This window comes from Cupressus sempervirens, chromosome 8, assembly GCF_028749045.1.
Source record: "Cupressus sempervirens isolate cs-2001-9-10 chromosome 8, ASM2874904v1, whole genome shotgun sequence".
Taxonomy (NCBI): Eukaryota; Viridiplantae; Streptophyta; class Pinopsida; order Cupressales; family Cupressaceae; genus Cupressus; species Cupressus sempervirens.
This window is the reverse complement of record NC_143125.1, coordinates 799,247,486-799,266,446: the sequence shown is the minus strand read 5'-3', so window position 1 is coordinate 799,266,446 and position 18,961 is coordinate 799,247,486. Positions and strand designations below refer to the sequence as shown.

General features: G+C 33.2%; 1 protein-coding gene across 1 annotated transcript; it reads left to right on the top strand.

The window, feature by feature from the left end:
* The first annotated feature begins 605 nt into the window (after positions 1–605).
* On the top strand, positions 606–3,930 carry LOC149544811 (mannose-1-phosphate guanylyltransferase 1). Its single transcript, XM_089795392.1, has 5 exons — positions 606–804; positions 2,136–2,282; positions 2,378–2,440; positions 2,530–2,769; positions 2,889–3,930. Exons 2-5 carry the CDS (start codon positions 2,172–2,174, stop codon positions 3,558–3,560), a joined length of 1,086 nt encoding a protein of 361 aa, XP_089651518.1. The 5' UTR covers positions 606–804; positions 2,136–2,171; the 3' UTR covers positions 3,561–3,930.
* Positions 3,931–18,961: the final 15,031 nt, after the last annotated feature.

Here is an 18,961-nt window from a genome sequence, read left to right as displayed (position 1 = left end):
ACATCATGAATTTTTCTGAAAATTTTATCATTTGATCTTCATGATCTGCATAATCTGTAGTTGAAAACAACAAAAAAATTGAAAAAAAATCATTACGTTTTCGTAAATCTGAAAAAAAAGACAGTGTGACTTTATTTTGTCTTTAGTGCATTTTATCCGAGATTAGCCTTAGCCTGTCCCCAAAATATGTAACCTTCCTAAAAGTACATGTACCTTAACCACAAAATCCTTGTTTTCTCCCTAATATTAAATGAAATGTGAACAATAAAATGATTTATCTATAATGTTGAATTGAAATTAGGAGCTTTTATGATTAGGAGAGAGAATTCCATCTTAGCTGTACATTCTTAGTTAGCGTGAATCACTCAAAACTAATGCACCAAATAAAAATACAAATAAATAAATAAATTCAATGTTTTCTCCTCCAATTTTTTAATGACGTACAAGTCCCGTATTAACTACTGAAATCCGGATGACGTCATGATGGAAACTTCAATTCCACTGGCGGAATCAAAAAGCAGTATATACTGATTTCCTAATATTATCTTAATAATAAGCTTTGAGATCGGGGGGCGTTAAATAGAGTGCGAAGCCATGGATGGGATGAGGCGAAATCTAGAGCTTCGTAGATCTCTCAGTCTTCCTTAGCGTTTCAAAGCTGAGAGAACCATTTCAGAACTTAGGTCTTTTTAAAGCAGAGTTGTGCTAAAAGGGCAGCTATTTTTAGCTGAATTTTGTTATTTTCTTGTCCAAATTGTGATAACGAAGAGATCCGTGTGTTGAAGCCAACTGCCAGGCTACGTGGTAAGCAATTGGATTTTGTTCGAATTTGGTGTGTCCATTTGGGTACTTTTTGAATTCAATGCCCGCAATTGGGCTATATTTACATTCGGTTCATGCAATGTGATATTGCTTGTGATTTGTGCAGACATTTGGGTAATCTATGAATTAGGCTTTCCTAATATGTTTGGGGCGTTTCCTTCAAACCTAGGCATGCAAATTATGATTCCTTGTGCGCTTCATTTGGTGTCATGGAGATACTATTTGCCCTTTAGTATAATTTGAAGCTTGGTATTTAGGAGAAAATGTTAAAATAGAGAAAAATTACAGCTCTTGTGCACACTTTATTGAAGTGATTGATGTTTTTTGGCGAATTTTTTTCCCTTCATTCTAGATAACGTTGTGTTGGGAAGTTTAACCTGGCCAAACATGCCGAGATCTATTCTGAAGCTATGAACATTTAGTGATTGGGTGCAAAACAGGGGTCGGAGAAGTTTCTCTGATTGGACCTTGGTAAATTCTGTCTATGACTGGCTCAAAACAGGGGCTATATGTGTAAAATCCTTGAGAGTTGCATTTTGTTTTCGGTTAAATGACCTGGAACATTGGCTACGCCAGCCCTATGTTTGTATGAAATCAAATGTTGAGTGGTTGGAGTTAATTTGGTCTTTGATGTGTAAGCAGCGTGTACATTTTCTAAACCTTAAGTGATCATGCTTGGTTGATTTTAGATTTTGTATTTGTGTCATACCTACTCACTGGGCCTTTTACTCAGCCATTTGAGATAAATTCTCAACAGATCTACAATCTTTGAGCGTCTCCAATTTTAGGAAGCTCGTAATGGTATCAAAATTAACTGAAGCTCTTTAGTTCTCATACTTCAAAAGCATTGTAGTTGTTTTTTGAGAACATCAAAGGTCTAATGAAAATTGGATAAGTAGTGCTTAAAACTGTCTATAATTGAATAACATTAGCAACAATTATTCCCATTTTGTGAAACAGGTTGTAGTAAGTGTATGGAATGATTTTGATTGAGTAAAACAGGTTTTAACAGCTGCCTGAAACCCAACAGTTAACAAAATAAAACCGATTTAAAGTGCAGAGCATAAAGCAGAACAGTTAAAAACAACAGACCATAGAAGGCCACTAGAACTAGTCCTAAGAAAAAACAGCCTCTAAAGCAGGGTCCTGGCACAAGTAAACATGACATTCTTATTTTGTGAAACAGTCTGTACATAAACAAGTGAATTTTTTTCCTGCTGTAAAATCATTAGAATCTACATTTCTGGGTACGCCCTATGCCATTATATCTTGTGGACAATGTGACAAAATAGTTGACATGTTACTTGACTTAGATTTTTTTTCTAGTTGTTCAGGAGATTAAGGTCATCATGAAGGCTCTCATATTGGTTGGTGGTTTTGGAACCCGTCTGCGTCCCTTGACGCTGAGTGTCCCCAAGCCTCTTGTGGACTTTGCAAATAAACCAATGATCTTGCACCAGGTTTGTTTCTCATACTCTCTTCTATGTCTGATTGGTTTAATATTTTTGCTTCACTTTCAACAATACTGGCAAATTGAACTCGAAACTCCTAGCAGATAGAAGCACTCAAAGCTACTGGTGTTGATGAAGTTGTACTGGCCATTAATTATCAGCCCGAGGTAAATTGTAGGTTTTTTTTTAGCTCATAGCTAGATCTTGTCTTCTCTATAGCTAATGATGAAAACTAAGGACCTTTTGTTTGTCTTAGGTTATGCTAAGCTTCTTGAAGGACTTCGAATCAAAAATTGGGATTAAAATTACATGTTCTCAGGAAACTGAGCCCATGGGTACTGCAGGGCCTTTAGCCCTTGCAAGAGACAAGCTAATAGATGGATCTGGAGCACCATTTTTTGTTTTGAATAGTGATGTCATTAGTGAATATCCATTAAAGCAGATGATTGAATTTCATACAAAACATGGAGGGGAAGCGTCTATTATGGTGACCAAGGTGATATTCGCTCTTAATCATAGAATCCTGCATCTTTATAATTGGCTAAAGTAAATATTTTCATCCAAAATTTATCCTGATGATTTTAAAAGCAAATATTGATTATCCTTTTGTGCTAGGTCGATGAACCATCCAAATATGGTGTTGTGGTCCTCGATGATGAGACAGGGCAGGTAGAGAGGTTTGTGGAGAAGCCCAAAATTTTTGTAGGCAACAAGATTAATGCAGGAATATACCTTCTGAACCCTAGTGTTTTGGACCGAATCTCATTGAGGCCTACATCTATTGAAAAAGAAGTGTTCCCAAAGATTGCAGGCGAGAATAAGTTATTTGCCATGGTCTTGCCTGGTTTCTGGATGGACATTGGGCAGCCCAAAGACTATATTTCAGGGCTTAGGTTGTATCTAGATTCTCTCCGGAGAAAATTCTCTGAAAAGTTAGCAAATGGATCTCACATTGTTGGAAATGTGATAATTGATGAGACAGCACAGGTTGGTGATGGTTGCTTGATTGGGCCAGATGTGGCACTCGGCCCGGGTTGTGTGATTGAAGCTGGAGTGAGATTGTCTCGTTGCACCATTATGCGTGGAGTTCGCATTAAGAAGCATGCTTGTGTCTCTGGCAGTATCATTGGTTGGCATTCTACTGTTGGTCAGTGGGCTCGAGTTGAGAACATGACTATATTGGGAGAGGATGTGCATGTTTCAGATGAGGTGTATAGCAATGGAGGAGTGGTGCTTCCCCACAAGGAAATCAAATCCAATATTCTCAAGCCAGAAATTGTCATGTGATAAAAAGGCTGTAAGAAGTAGCAATTGACTACTCTTGAAGTAATAATGATACCCCTGAAGTAGATTTGGGGGCTTATTCACTACGGCTATGCCTTCTTCTCTTCTATTCTTGTTTTTTCTTTGTTTTCTGGAGAGAGGATGCGGGGATCAGATTAGGCTTGCACTTTGTTATGTAACCACTACTTGGCAGTGGAAATATTGTTTAGGGTATTGAGGGGGAATCAATTTACTTTCAAAGTACTGTGCATTAATTACTGTGCTTGTTTGTGGTTGCGTCCACTTGTAGATAAGGATTTGAGCAGGCAATTGTTTGTAACAGTTCTCATGTTATATTGATATGGAATAAATATATCCAGATCAGGATTTGTAATATCAATCTGTGACTAGGGTTTCATTTTGCCAATTTGATCTGCAGATGTCTTATGCACTTCCTCAAAGTAATGAATAAACATACCCAGATCAGGACTTGTAATATCAATCTATGACTAGGGTTTAATTTTGCCAATTTGATCTGCAGATGTTTTATGAACTTCCTCGAAGTAATATTGCAAATTTCAGCAGAATAAATAACTTCCTTCGACTGCATAAAACTTGTATTATCTTAAGCCCATACACATAATTGTAATATTAGTCTATAATTCTTAGTTGGAGCAAGTATGATTAAAGAGCAGATGAGTTATGTCATTGGACACAACATAAATGATGTGACGCGCATGAAAATCTTAGGTTCTTTGGGATTACTTCTTACAAGTGTATTCCACAACAGGGACATGGATCAATTAATACTTTCATTAGAAACCTTGATCGGTACATAATGCCGATATTGTATTTGAAATTCTTTCAGAAGGCAGTTTCACATGGTTGATTAAGTAGTTCTGGTTATTCTTGAAAACTTAAGAATGCAGTTGTCAGTAGAAAATGTGGTGCCTTAAGAGTGCAAGAAAGCAATAAAACCGAGGAGCTAAATATATGCACTGTAGAGAGAAGTTATGGGCAGGGGAAATCGCCAGTTGCCATCTCAAGGCAGTAAAGGAGTAATGATGGATCGGATCAGTCTGATTCCGCTCAAGTATTAATGGCATATATTGATTCCTGATGACATGTGGAACCACAACTTCCATTTTTCCCAATTTGGACACACTTCATCTTGTAAAGATGTCTTCTTTCAACAATCATATGTCACTGTTTAGTGTGCTTCTGAAATCCTTTGGGAGCTCTGACTATATATGAAGGAATCTCAAACATTAGGTTTCTAGTTCTGGAATGATTTCGATGATGGAATAGTGACTTCCATTTTGGACACCTTTTATTTTGTGAAGACAGTTTTTCTGGATAATCATATGTTATTTAGTATACTTTTGAACCATTTTTGGAAGCTTCACTATATATGAAGGAATCTCAAACTTTAGATTTCTAGTTCTGGAAATAATTCTTGATGGATGTGGACCCCTCACTTCCATTTGAGCTCTCTCGAGCTTGTAGGGACAGTTTCTCTTACCAGTCATATGTTGTTCAGTGTTTCTAATCACTTTTGTAGGATTGGCTATATTAGAAGGAATCTCAAACTTAGGTTTCTAGTATCTAAAATGATACGTGATGGATGTGGATCCTTGATTTCTATTTTGAACACTTTTTAGCTTGTAAAGATGGTTTCTCTGGCCAATCAGATGCTATCTAGTCTGCTTCAAACCTCTTTGGAGGATTTACTATATCTAATGGAATCTTAAACATAAGATTTCTAATTCTAAAATGAGGAAGCGTCTATCGAGCCTACCGAATGGCTGTGATTTGACATTAATAAATTTTATTAGAATTAAAATAGAACTGTTCTATAATTAAAACATAAGATTTCTAGTTCTGAATTGTTCCTGATAAATGTGGAATAGTTAACTTCTAGTTTGGGCACCATCTCAAACTGTAGAGTTCTAGTTCAAAACAAGACAATGGCAGAGATGAAAATCTACAATAAAATTAAGCGACAAACTGGTTGGTGTGACATGGAATCTTAACCATTTTTTATATAAATCCATCCAGGTGACTGTATATCATGGTAAATATTTGAATTAAATGCCTCAAATTTTTGGTTTGGTAGCGAATAGTTATCGACTAGAAACAAGAAAGCTACACCACATCAATTCTTCCAGTAATCATCATCTCTGGATTAAAAAGACACCAATATTTTTCATGAGGTTGAGGTGAAGGTCCCATCAATTTAAGTGGAGGTAGATGAAGAGTCCGTGGCTCATAAAAAGTGATGCTCCGCATCTTAACTTCCAAGAGATCCACGGCTACCAAATTGGTAAAGCTGACAATTGCTAATGAATAGGTGAAATTTGGCTGCCACATAACATGCAAGGGTTGCAGCTCTCCTCGGTGAAGGTCCCATATGTAAAATAGATGTGCAATTCCGACCACCTCAATTATTTTGAGCACCTCACTTGTCATGATGTGAGAGAGTGATTGATATTGTGATGAGAATAAATCTCATATGTTTTCTATTATCATAATTGTTATTAATAAGAAAACAATAACTAGTATTAAAGCTGTTTAGGGGTTTGAAAGAAGACTTGCTTAATAAGAGAACATTTCTAATATCATAGTCAATTTTACATATTAAAGTGATGAAGACCTTGTGATGATCAATGTCACCAATATTTTTTTGACGAATAGACCTTTTTCATTAATTTAAAACTTTAAAGATACATAAGAGTTGTCAAACTCTCTAAGGGGAGATTGGTATTATTAATAAATTTTCAAAAATATATAAAGTTTTATTAGAGGAATATTTATCATCTAATTTATTAAATAGAGGATAGTACAATGTTCGTACAAAAAGATGGGGTTGTTGTGGAATAGATCTATAAAGTCTAATTCGATTAAGTTCAACATAAAGACAAATTAGTGAAAAGGATATCCCAAACAAAGTCTAAATGTAAATCCAAAATGAGAATATTGCCCAAACATATTTAGGGGCAACATCATTGGTTGACTCCCAACTAATGAGTGTGTCTTCTCCTTTAGGAGCATTAGTCATAGATTGAAGAGCATGGCATAGAGAGATGATGAACTCTAGGAAAGGAAAGCCACTCGAGTTAGACCAACTAGGAGCACCTCCCCGTTAATGAGAAGAAGGGCACAATGTTTGTTCTTGCATGGTGTGTGAAGTAGTGTTCTTAGGAGTTAAAGGCTAACAATCAAATCCACTATTAGGGTAACTATCTCATGTCTCATATGATAATTTCCCCCATGCTTGTGCCCTCCTTGAGAAGAAGAGGGATCGAATGAGACTCTAGACATAATGCAATATAATTCTATGAGCTTGCAAATAAATCCATGTATGAACATTGATGAAAAATCATGACTTTGGTATGTAATGAGCAATAAAAGACAATGGAGCAACTAGAAAAAGAAAAATAGTTTTATCTTTCCAAATACTAAAGCTCTAAAAGTATGCCAAGTCTAAGTAAATTTATTTAGAAGAAAAAACAAATTTCCAAGAATCATTAAAATGCTAGGAGACACTACTTTCAAATGAAATTATAAGAGATATTTGAAGGACTATATATAGTGAATAAAAAACAAGGATTAGTAGTAGTTGTATGAGTTAATTGGTTGTGCAGAGGTCGAAGGCCTTGTATAAAACACACTGAGTGAGCTAATTGGGGTGTCAAAATAATTGACTAAGCATTAAAAACTTTAGTGCCAATTCTAGATAAAGGACAAGAGTTGTAAATAGGGATATCTTGTGTTATATCATTTTCACATTGAAATGATAAAAGAAACTATGCTCGCAGATGAAACAAAGCAAGGAAAACATGGCAATTCACACAATCAGTAGGTTGGAAATAAGAACTAAAGAAAATATTTTTGGATGATGTGAGATTGTCAATGAACCCAAGGTACTCTTGCATCAAATTCATTGATGGGAAATGTTCAATCAAGGATAAAGGAAGGAATGAGATTGCAAATGGTACTAAGACTAGAGGTAATATATTTTAGTTAAATCCTTTTGAGATAAGTTGTTTTGTTGCAAAAGTTGATGACCATTGTTTAGGAAATAAAAGATTTTGTCATATAAACTTTGATAACATAGTAATGGTCAGTAATTTCAATGCAATCAGAGATTTACCAAAGATTATAAAATCTTTTAACATGATGTGTAAGGAAAGTTTGGTGGGAAGGAAGAAAAGGAGTGCATTATAGGGCAAAGTATTCACCACTTTAAAAAAGTTGGAGATTGTACACACAGATTTGTGCGGACCTTCAAAGACAAGAACATTATATGGTAAGAATTATTTTATTATTTTCATTTATAAATATGCTAGAATGATGTGGGTTTCTTTCTTAAGAGAGAAATACATGAAGCATTTGACAAGTTTAAGATCTTTAGAGTGAAAGTTGAGAATGAATCAAGATTCAAGATAAAATATCTTAGGTTTGATAGAGGTGGAGAATTTACATCTAATCAATTCAATGCATATTAAGAGGATAATGTAATTTGCATACAAACTTTGTCCCCTAGACATCATAGAAAAATGATGTAGAAAGAAGAAACAAAATAGTGTGTGAGGCAGCAAGAGCAATGTTACTTGAAGGTAAAGTGGAAAATGTACAGTAGAGAGAAGCAATAGATGTTGCTATATACACCATGAACATAGTTCAAATTAGAAAAGGAATAGGTAAAATGAGTTATGAACTTTGGTTTGGTCATAAACTGCAATAATATAATTTAGAATCTTTGGAAGAAAATGTTATATCAAGAAAGATGATAAATTATGAAAGTGTGGTCCTAGAAGTGATGAAGGCATATTTCTTGGATATTATACCAGGAGTAAGGCATACATATGTTATAACTTATGGCTAAAGAAGATTGTTGAAATTTCAAATGTAAGAATTGATGATAGATTTTAGCTGCAATAAAGAAATTTCAAGTATGATTTAGATACGACACAAATCAAGCAAGCACAAGTCAGAGAGCAATAAAAAATCACAATGCAAAACAGAAACTATTCTTTGAAATTGACAATGGAATTCAAGTTCAAATTAAAGAACCTAGAGAAGGACAAAGAACACCAAGGTATGTTGCTTTGAGCCATATTGTGAGGATAATGCAATTTGCATACAAACTTTGTCCCCTAGAAATCACAAAAAAATGATGTAGAAAGAAGAAACAAAATAGTATGTGAGGCAGCAAGAGCGATGTTACTTGAAGGTAAAGTGGAAAATGTATATTGGAGAGAAGCAATAGATGTTGCTATATACACCATGAATATAGTTCAAATTAGAAAAGGAATAGGTAAAATGAGTTATGAACTTTGGTTTGGTCATAAACTGCAATAATATAATTTAGAATCTTTGGAAGAAAATGTTATATGAAGAAAGATGATAAATTATGAAAGTGTGGTCCTAGAAGTGATGAAGGCATGTTTCTTGGATATTATACCAAGAGTAAGGCATACATATGTTATAACTTATGGCTAAAGAAGATTGTTGAAATTTCAAATGTAAGAATTGATGATAGATTTAAGGTGCAATAAAGAAATTTCAAGTATGATTTAGATACGACACAAATCAAGCAAGCACAAGTTAGAGAGCAATAGAAAATCACAATGTAGAATAGAAACTATTCTTTGAAATTGACAATGGAATTCAAATTCAAATTAAAGAACCTAGAGAAGAACAAAGAACACCAAGGTATGTTGCTTTGAACCATCTTGATTACCATATTATTAGTAATGCAAATAGTGGAGTAATGATAAGAGGAATAATGAGAAATGAGATTTATTTTATTTTATAATTTGAACCTAAGAATGTTGATGAAGCATGCAAAGATGAATCACGAATCAATGCTACAAAGGAATATCTTGAATAAAATGAGAAGAAAAATACATGGGAATTGTGTCCTAGACCTAAAGACAAAAATGGTATAGGAACTAAGTGGGTATTCAGAAATAAAATGAATGAGAAAGGAAAAGTTGTAAGAAACAAGGAAGATGGGTATGTAAGGGTTATTCACCACAAGAAGGTATTCATTTTGAAGAAAAAACCACCCTTATAGCTAGATTATAAGTAGTTAGACTATTTTTGACACATGCAACTAACAAGAAATTTAAAGTGTATCAAATGGATATTATATTCACTTTCTTGAATAAAGCATTAGAATAAGAGGTTTACATTAAGAAGCTAGATTGGCTTCCATTAACAAAAGCAAACTGAGGAAAGTTCTTTATGGATTGAAGCAAGCTCCAAGATATTGGGATGTGAGGTTAGATAAATTCTTGTTACACTTGTGATTCAAAAAGGAAAATACAAACAATAATATATACCTAAGAGTTGATTCACATGAAGTATTGATCATTGAAGTATTTATGGATGGTATTATTTTTGGAGGAAATGGGGAGGTAAGTAACTAGTTTTCTAATGAAATGAAAGGTGAATTTGAAACATGTCTATGATAGTAAGATGAAATAATTTCTTAGAATGTAAATAAATCAAATTGAAGATGGTATATTTATATCTCATACTAAGTATCTTAAAGAGTTGCTAGTGAGATTTGGTTTTTATATCTCATACTAAGTATCTTAAAGAATTGCTAGTGAGATTTGGTTTGGAAAATTGCAAACTAGTGGAACACCTATGGTTACAGGCTATAAATTGACTATTAATGATGATTTCATTAGCATTATTTAGACAAGGTATAGATCTAATATGATTGGTGGTTTATAATATTTAACTTGTATTAGACTTGACATAACAAGTGTAGTTGGTATTATGGCAAGATATTAGACAAATCCTAAAGAATCATATCGTGTAATGGTAAAAATAATTTTTACCTAGTCCACCTACCAATCCTAGGGATGATTGAGGTTTTAGTGATCGTGATGAACCACCTCCCTTGGATGGCACTGCTTTGGCAGCCTGAGGGAGTTGCTTAATTTTTTTATTTCTTTTGATGAAAATAGTTGTTGATTCTAGCTTCGGCCGTGTGAACTCTTGCGGGGTGATCTTGTATCTCCTAGCCCCTTTTTTATAAATTTGTAACTAGTATATTAATTTATTAATAGAAAGGGACTATTCATCAAAAAAAAAAAAAAAGATATTTGAAAGGGACTTTGGAATTTGATTTATTTTATGCTCAAATAATTTTACATTATATGCTTATATTGATGCATGTCATGTAGGAAATGTTAGTGACAAGAAAAGTACTAGTGGAGGTGCATTTTTCCTTCGAGGAAGATTAGTTTCATGGTTGAGTAAGAAGCAAGATTGCATATAACAATCTATTGTATAAGCAAAATATATAGTAACAATAAATAATTGTATTCAATTGATGCAGATGAAATAGATATTGGTATAGCACTCTCTAAATCTATCATTGTGCCTTGTGATAATACAAATAAAATTAACATGTAAAGAAATCTAGTATTGCTTTCAAAGATGAAACATATTTCTACCAAGTATCATTTTCTGATGGAGAAAATAACTAATAAGGATGTGAAATTGGAATATGTAAGTAAAAAGGATTAGGTAGTAGACATATGTACTAAACCTTTGGCTAAGGACACCTTTCAGTATCTTATAGGTATGATTGGGGTGATGGACCTACCTTATGAACAGGAATTAATACAAATACGCATTAGTCCAGTGTACTCATAGCACATTCAATCACTTGGAGTTGATGCTCGATACTACTCCTTAGGGGGAGTGGTTACATGGTGTAGAGCTAATCCTAGAGCTTTTATGTGATGATTTTTATATAATAGTGTTTGTTGGCACTTAACATTATTTTCGGTTGTAGATTGGCTTGATCCAATACAAGTACTTTGAACACTTTATTATCAAAGGGGTAGAGAACTTCTAAAAAGGAGGAGAAAATATCTTAAAAAGAGAGATTGTTATGAAATTTGATATTTGACATATTGGCTCCTTTTTCTATATATGTCAAAGGGGGAGATAATTAGTGAAAAAACCTTCATCTAGAAAGGTACATAATAAGAAGTCTAAAGATTGTGTTGAGGATATTTAGAAAATTATATTATGTTATTTACTTTTGAATTGGTAGTTTTTACCATATATTGCCATCAATGTCAAAGGGGGATTTTTTTAGAAATTTAAGATATTGTTGGCACTTGAGAATGTTACAAATATTTTGTATTAATGACAAGTTTTGTCATTGATGTCAACATATGTTATTTGGTTCATGAAAAAGTCATATTATGTATATCAAATGCTACTTAACATATCAACACAAACAATGATTAATATATTTGTATAAGTGGGCTTACATTTTTGTAGAAGAATGAGTGTAGACATAATGTCTATATTTTTTTTTTTACTTTATATGATATTTTGGATGAGTTAAGAATTGTTTTGTGAAGACTGTTAGTAGACCAATGTGTAGGAAAATATTGGTAGAGGCAATTGCATAGTTTTTTCTATAGCTTAATAGAAAGCAAGAATCAATGTTGGAGAGCATGAAAGATGATAAAAGACTTTTTTTTTTGTGCATGTTCAAATTTGTGAGTCATTTGTTTTATTTTGGAAAGGTCATTGGTGTGTAATGTGCTATACATTTTATTGGAAGTTGACTATGTTATTGTAGCATGTGACCTTTTATTAATATATGTTATATTCTCATTGTAACATGTGGAAAACTTAATGTAATGAATATATAGACACTTATGAAGATATGTATTCCTTAGCATGGTTCGATGTAATTAATCATACATTGAGGAAGCTCTAATAGGTTGACCTAATTAATTATTTATAAAGGGTATAAAGGAAATATGTTTTCCTTGTTTGGAATATATGAACTTGATGTACCGTATGCCTAGATACATATGATGTGAGACTTGATGTTGGAATATAATAGGAGAGTAGATATGATGTTGGATGATTAAGTGGATTTAAAAGGAACTATTTTGGCAAGTAAGTTGCAGATCAGTCAATTCATGATTCTTGGATTTATCCTAAAAGATTCTTCTTTCACTTTTGTTAGAGCATTTGGACAATGGGTCTACTTATTCTTATTAAAGTATAATAGGGTTGGAACCTTTTGGCAAGGGTCAAGGTCTCATAATAGGTATATGTCCTCTGATAGGGACTATTGTACTAAATGAACTATATTTGACTCCTAATAAGGTCACATTCTTTCATAAGGAACTTATATACTTGTACATTATCTTGTGGGTATCATCCACACCAAATTTTTCCCTATGATCAAGGGTTTCCCTAGTCAACAAAATCATTGTGTTATGATGCATGGTTTCTTATTGTTGTGCATCATTATTCTAATTTTTTGTGATAAGTTTTATAAGTTTGGATTTAATTATATTTTCTCACAACTAATTCACCCCCCTCTTAGTTGTGTGGGGACTTTACTTCTTAACAAATATGATTAGTAGTAGGAAATTGATATTGGCCTTGGCCTTTTATATTATTCTTATGATTCTTGGAAATTGGCCCTTTTTTCTAAATAAATTTACCTAGACTAGGCATACTTTTAGAGCTTTAACATTTGGAAAAATAAACCTACTATTCGTTTTCTAGTTCGATTATTTTTCATCACTCATTAGTTATTATAGTCATAATTTTTTTCCAATGTTCATATATGGATTTATTTTCAACCTCATTAAATTGCATTTTAAGTGTTGTCAGATTATTCAAGGAATGCCCTTACATATTTCTAAAGTCTCATTTGATCCCTCTTACTCTCAGTTAGGGCACAAGGGTGGGGGAAACTATCACACGAGACATGAGAATAGTTACCCTAATAGTGGATATGATTCTCATAGTCATCACAAATTTTATCCTTGAACTCCTAGGACACTACTTCACACACTATGCAAGACCAAACATTGTTCTCTTCTTCTCGTTGGTGGGGAGGTGATCCTAGTTTCCCTAACTTAGGTGTATTTTATTTCCTAGAGTTTTTCATACTCTTCAATCTATAACAAACGCTCCTAAAGGAGAAGACACACTCATTATTTGGGAGTCGACCAATGATTTTTGTTGTGATGTGGAGCCTAATCAGACTAAGAGGTTTATTTGACGTGATTTTCCTCTAGATTATTTCTATAGGGGTTTGGGGGTAGTGCCTCTACAGGGTCCTAGAGCAATGCCCTAGTTGCGCTCCCTATCACAGTACATAGTGGGGTTGATGGGCAACACCCCCACAGGGGTTTTCGAGGGTAACACCCCCAAAGCCAAAAATGACTTTATATTGTAAAAGGCGTTGCCTACTATTTTTCTATTATTCTAGCCCTAATTTTGTAAGTGATAAAAATCTTGTATAAAAAGGCTTAGGGTTAGGGATTTTCATAATGTGTGATGCAAAAATTAGTTCTTGCAGTGGTATTGAGCTGCAAGGGATTACAGATTGTAGTCAGGTTGTAATCACTGGATAATATAATATTCGAGTTGTTGTTGGTGGACGTAGCCCAGGGATTAGGTGAACCATGTTAAATCTTGGTGTCTTGTGTTCTCTTATGTGTGATCTATTATTTTCTAGTATTGGTTATATTTGCATGTAACTATTATTTCTATCTGAAGTTAATCCTAATAGATTTTGCCCCTAAATATGTTTGGGGCAATCTAGATGATAAAGATCCTCCTCATTACTTTGCATTTTGACTTTGTTTAGGATCATCCATTTTTCTAATTCTTCTTTACATTGAACTTGGTCCAATTAGACTTCATATATGTGTCCCCCTACAATCCCACCCTTTTGTATGAATATTTTACTTTCCTCTATTCAATAAATTAAACGATAAATAATGATAAATCATCTAATATATGAATCATGACAAAATTATAATTATAAAAATTTAAATATATGTATACAATCTACACAAACATTTTATTTTTTAATTTTATTAATAGAACAAATCTCCCTTTAGAGATTTTGACCCTTCTTCTGTGACTAGAATATTGGTGGCCATAGTAATTTTCATGGTAAATAAATTGGATTTGTTTCTTAACAACAAGGATAAGAAGTAGATGTATGAGTTAATTAGTTGTCTATAGGTTAGAGGCCTTGATATAAAATAGATTGAGTGAGCTAATTTTGGTGTCAAAATAATCAACTAAATGCATTAAAATATTTAGTGTCAATTCCAAATAGAGGATAAGAGTTGCAAATAGGGATTAATTTTATCCACCATAAGGGGAACAATAACATGTAGCAAATAACTTATAATAATAAAAAAGTTTGGTCATATGAGAAATGTTTTATTGAAAGAATATAAATGATGACTTTTCAATGAATTATTGTTTTGCATAATTCTTTGTGTATAGAACTATATAACATTGTCTCCAGAAAATAAAGTTAGTGGAATAAACCATATCATGGACTCTATGTAAAGTTATGTCGAGTAAGTGCACAAAGTTGCTGGTGGGGAGGGGGGGGGGGTTTGGGTTTGCAAAAAGGGGGTTTAAGATGCCACTTTTGTTTTTTACTAAAATCAACAAGTTCTAAACTTCAACAAGAAATTGAAGCTAGTTACACTCAAAATTTGAAGATGTGACAAGAATAAGAGTTGTATTCCTCTGAATCTAGTTTCTAAACTACAAAATTTTCTTTTGAATGCTAGAATTACATGCCTTCAAAAAAGGACAACACCAATAGTGGTCTTATGTTTTGTGAAAAAATATAACAAAGTCTATTGTGTTCCCCCTAAAATGTTAAGTCTTTTTTTGAATATTTTTGATCGCTCCCATGAGGAGTTAGCTAACACCACACAGTTTATCCTAGATTTTTCAACTAAAATTTTAATGTATATTTGTTTTTTTTATGAATTTTGTAAGAGGAAACATCTTGAAAAGGTGAACTTTTTGTGTGCCCCCACTAGAAATCATTGAAAATTAATTGAAAATCAAAACTTCTTCTTTTTTTAAAGTGCATAGAATGGAGTCTAGTTTCTAAAAAAACTAACTTCTTGTAAAATTTGATGAACAAGTCAAAATCAAAGCCCAAAATATGCATATTAGTTTTTCACAAAAAATGGATATACATTCAAAAGAAATTAGAGATTAAAGGTTTAACATAATTAGAATTCAAAATAAATTATATGGTTAGTGTTGGTGTAATTAAGTGTTTTCTAATTACACTTACTTAAGTTTACTTAGTATAATACATTTGCATATTAGTTGTCATGTAGACACATGGGAGGTTGCATTCTATTTGATAACATGTTGTCTCACACCTCTCTTTGCGTGATACACCTTTTTATTTTTATCCTATCAATGTTGCACATACTTTGATGCACAATGGAGGATAATCCACCTTTGGTGGACATCTTCTTAGTTGTTATGCTTATCACTTACATGACTCCTAGTTATCTTGAATTTCTTATATATTAAGGCACATCTATGATGTATTCATCCATTATTATTTGATCATATTTTTGTTTCTTTTGTGTTATATCTTGATCTTATAGATCTTCGCATTTAATTCTTTGTCTTAGGAAAATTCTTACATGGTATCAGAGCTATAGGAGTGTTCATTTGTTGGTTATTTGAGAGCATCATTATCTCAAATTTTGGAAGGTCACAATTCATATATGGAATCAACATTCTTGTGGGAGCATCTAGAGCAATATTGGACCTCTCCATTGTACCTGGGTGGTTATTCCAACAAAGTTTGACTATAAAATCACCTACCTTGGGTAAAAGTCAAATCCAAGGCAATAAAAAATTGCAAATCATACCCCTAAGGCCCAATCTACAATTTGGTATGATTTTGGACATATTTTCCATTTTAAATCTGAAATAACTTTATTTCCATAATTTATTTTTGGATTTGCATCATTTTATATTTTTGGATTTGGTATTTTTTGTGAAAAAATTGGCCTATTAGGCTTGTCTACTTTGTGGCTTAGCATTTTACATGGTATGGGTAATCACATCCTGGCCTACAACTTCATACAAATCAGCTTACATGATATTAGACTTGTCTACTTTGTGGCTTAGCATTTTACATGGTATGGGTAATCACATCTTGGCCTACAACAACTTCATACAAGTTAGGTTACACAACATATATTAAGTAGGGATCATACTTACCCACATCTAGGTGAGCTCCCTATTGGAAGAGTCCCATCAAACAAGTCAACACCTCAACTCTAATCAATGATTCATTACTAAAGTTATTTAGTGAGCCTACGAGTTTTAAACAAATAATAATAATCACACAAAGTGAATGTGGAACTAAAAGTCCCACAAAAGCTCCCCTCCTCCTACACAACTCCTCTCCCTCTACATGGTTGATTAGGAGACACACAAAAAATCCATGAGATCCGCCCCTCCACATGGTTCCATTCAACATTGAGGACCCTATATCTATCATGCAAACTCCACAAAAATGCCACACATGCTAGATCAACCAAAGATCTATTGATGCAACTCCACATCAAATCCACCAATGAAGCACCTTTAGACATGTAGCCTACCACATCATGGGTGATGCAAAACTAGGTCAACAACATGCAAGCATTAATAGCAAGGTATCATAGTAGAAAAAGAGACATTAGTGATACTACATCATTTGGTCACATCAACACTCCATATGCTCAATCAATACCACATCATTATCCCTATAAGATTTTTTACCGATGTCATCATTTGCCAGCATTTAATTTGATGATCATTTGACCGTTAGATCTAGATTTTTATTTTTTCATTAACAACCATTTGGACATCAAATTTGGACTTGTAAAATTTTTGATGTCATCACAATTTGAAAAGTTAGACCCTTTACCATTTATAGTTTCAAATTTACAATCTGAATCTTAGAGGCTATAACTTGGTCATCTGGGCTCCAAATCAAGGGATTTATTTATTTTTTGGCTATAATTTCCTAAACTTTTTGGTGGTGTATTAGTTTTTGGTTTTGTTGCACAAGTTTGGAAAAAAATGTTGCCTTTGGTGATTGTACTTATCTAATCCTACTTTTTGCAACTTCGTCAAAGGCTTCACTTGTGCTTATATGGACACATTTTCAATTGTATTATTTGTGAAATTGCATGATTTCCTATCTACTTTTTAGACCTACAATAATATTGCAGCCTTGTTTGGGAAAAAATATCACTTTTAGAAATCAATCTTTTTTGGCCTTGTATGATAATTATACAACTTCAAATTTGATAATATTATGAGTTATATTGAGTAGTGTTTGGTTTTCTCTCAACAATGCATTTGTAAACATCAAAATTAGAAGACCACTTTGGCCCAAATTGACAAGTGAAAATTGTACATGCACTATATATAAAGTGCCAAAATCATCTTCTTCTTTTTGTTCGGAGGTAGGGGTGGTATTTCTTTGATTGAGTGAAATAAGGGGGGGAGGAGTGTCTTGTGTTCTTGTATCTATTTTTATATTGTGCTCTTTATTTTGCATTATGGGTTCTACTGCAAAATTAACACCACATAATTATACTACTTGGAAAGAAAAAATAAAGGGACCATTAAGGGAAAAAGACTTACTTTTCCATGTGAATGGTACTTCAAAGAAACTTGATGATGATGACGATGAATCTCTTATAGAAAATTGGTATACAAAAGAATATAAGGCTTTGGGAACTTTTCTACACCATATATTAGATCCTGTCCAATACCACATAAAAAATCGTAACACTAGAAAAGAAGCTTGGGACAAACTTGAAGAATTGTATGGAAAAGTAGATGAAGATCTTGCCTACACCATTGAGGATAATCTTCTCAAATAGGATCCTAGAAATTTTATTCTCTACAATATTATCTTTACCAAGTAGAAGTCTATGGAGCACCTCTTAAGGATTGTGGTGATCCCATCAAAGGATGAAAATCTAATCAAACATTTGATGACTCATCTTCCTCTTGAGTATGTCAGTTTTGGTTCGAGTTACAATACTCACAAGTTTAAAATGGAGATGCCCTCACTAAGCCTTCATTTGATTCATTTTCAGCAATATTGACCTTACACCAAGAAAATTTGATGAGTATGGGGATTCTCAAGTCTTGTAAGTCCAAGGCTTTTGTGGCTAATGAAGGAAATCAAGGTAGAAAGATTTCAAACAAGAAGCAAAAGAAATAGAAGGATAAACCACAAGATGAAACACAATAATATTCCTCCTCACAAAAAAGAAAGTATTTTTTCCAAAAATAATAAGAAGGGGAACAACTTCAACAAGGAAAAGAAAACTTGTGCATATTTCAAGAGGATGGTCATGATGAAAATAAGTACAAGGATAAGAAAATTGATGAGATGCTAAACATACAAAAAAAAAAAAAACATATATTTTCCAAATTCCTAAAAGGACAAGGGGTCGTCATCTACTTCAAAGGGTAAAGGACAAGCTTTGGTAGCAAGCAAAAATAATTTTGAGGAATGAGTTCTTAATTTAGGTGATACACATCATATGGGT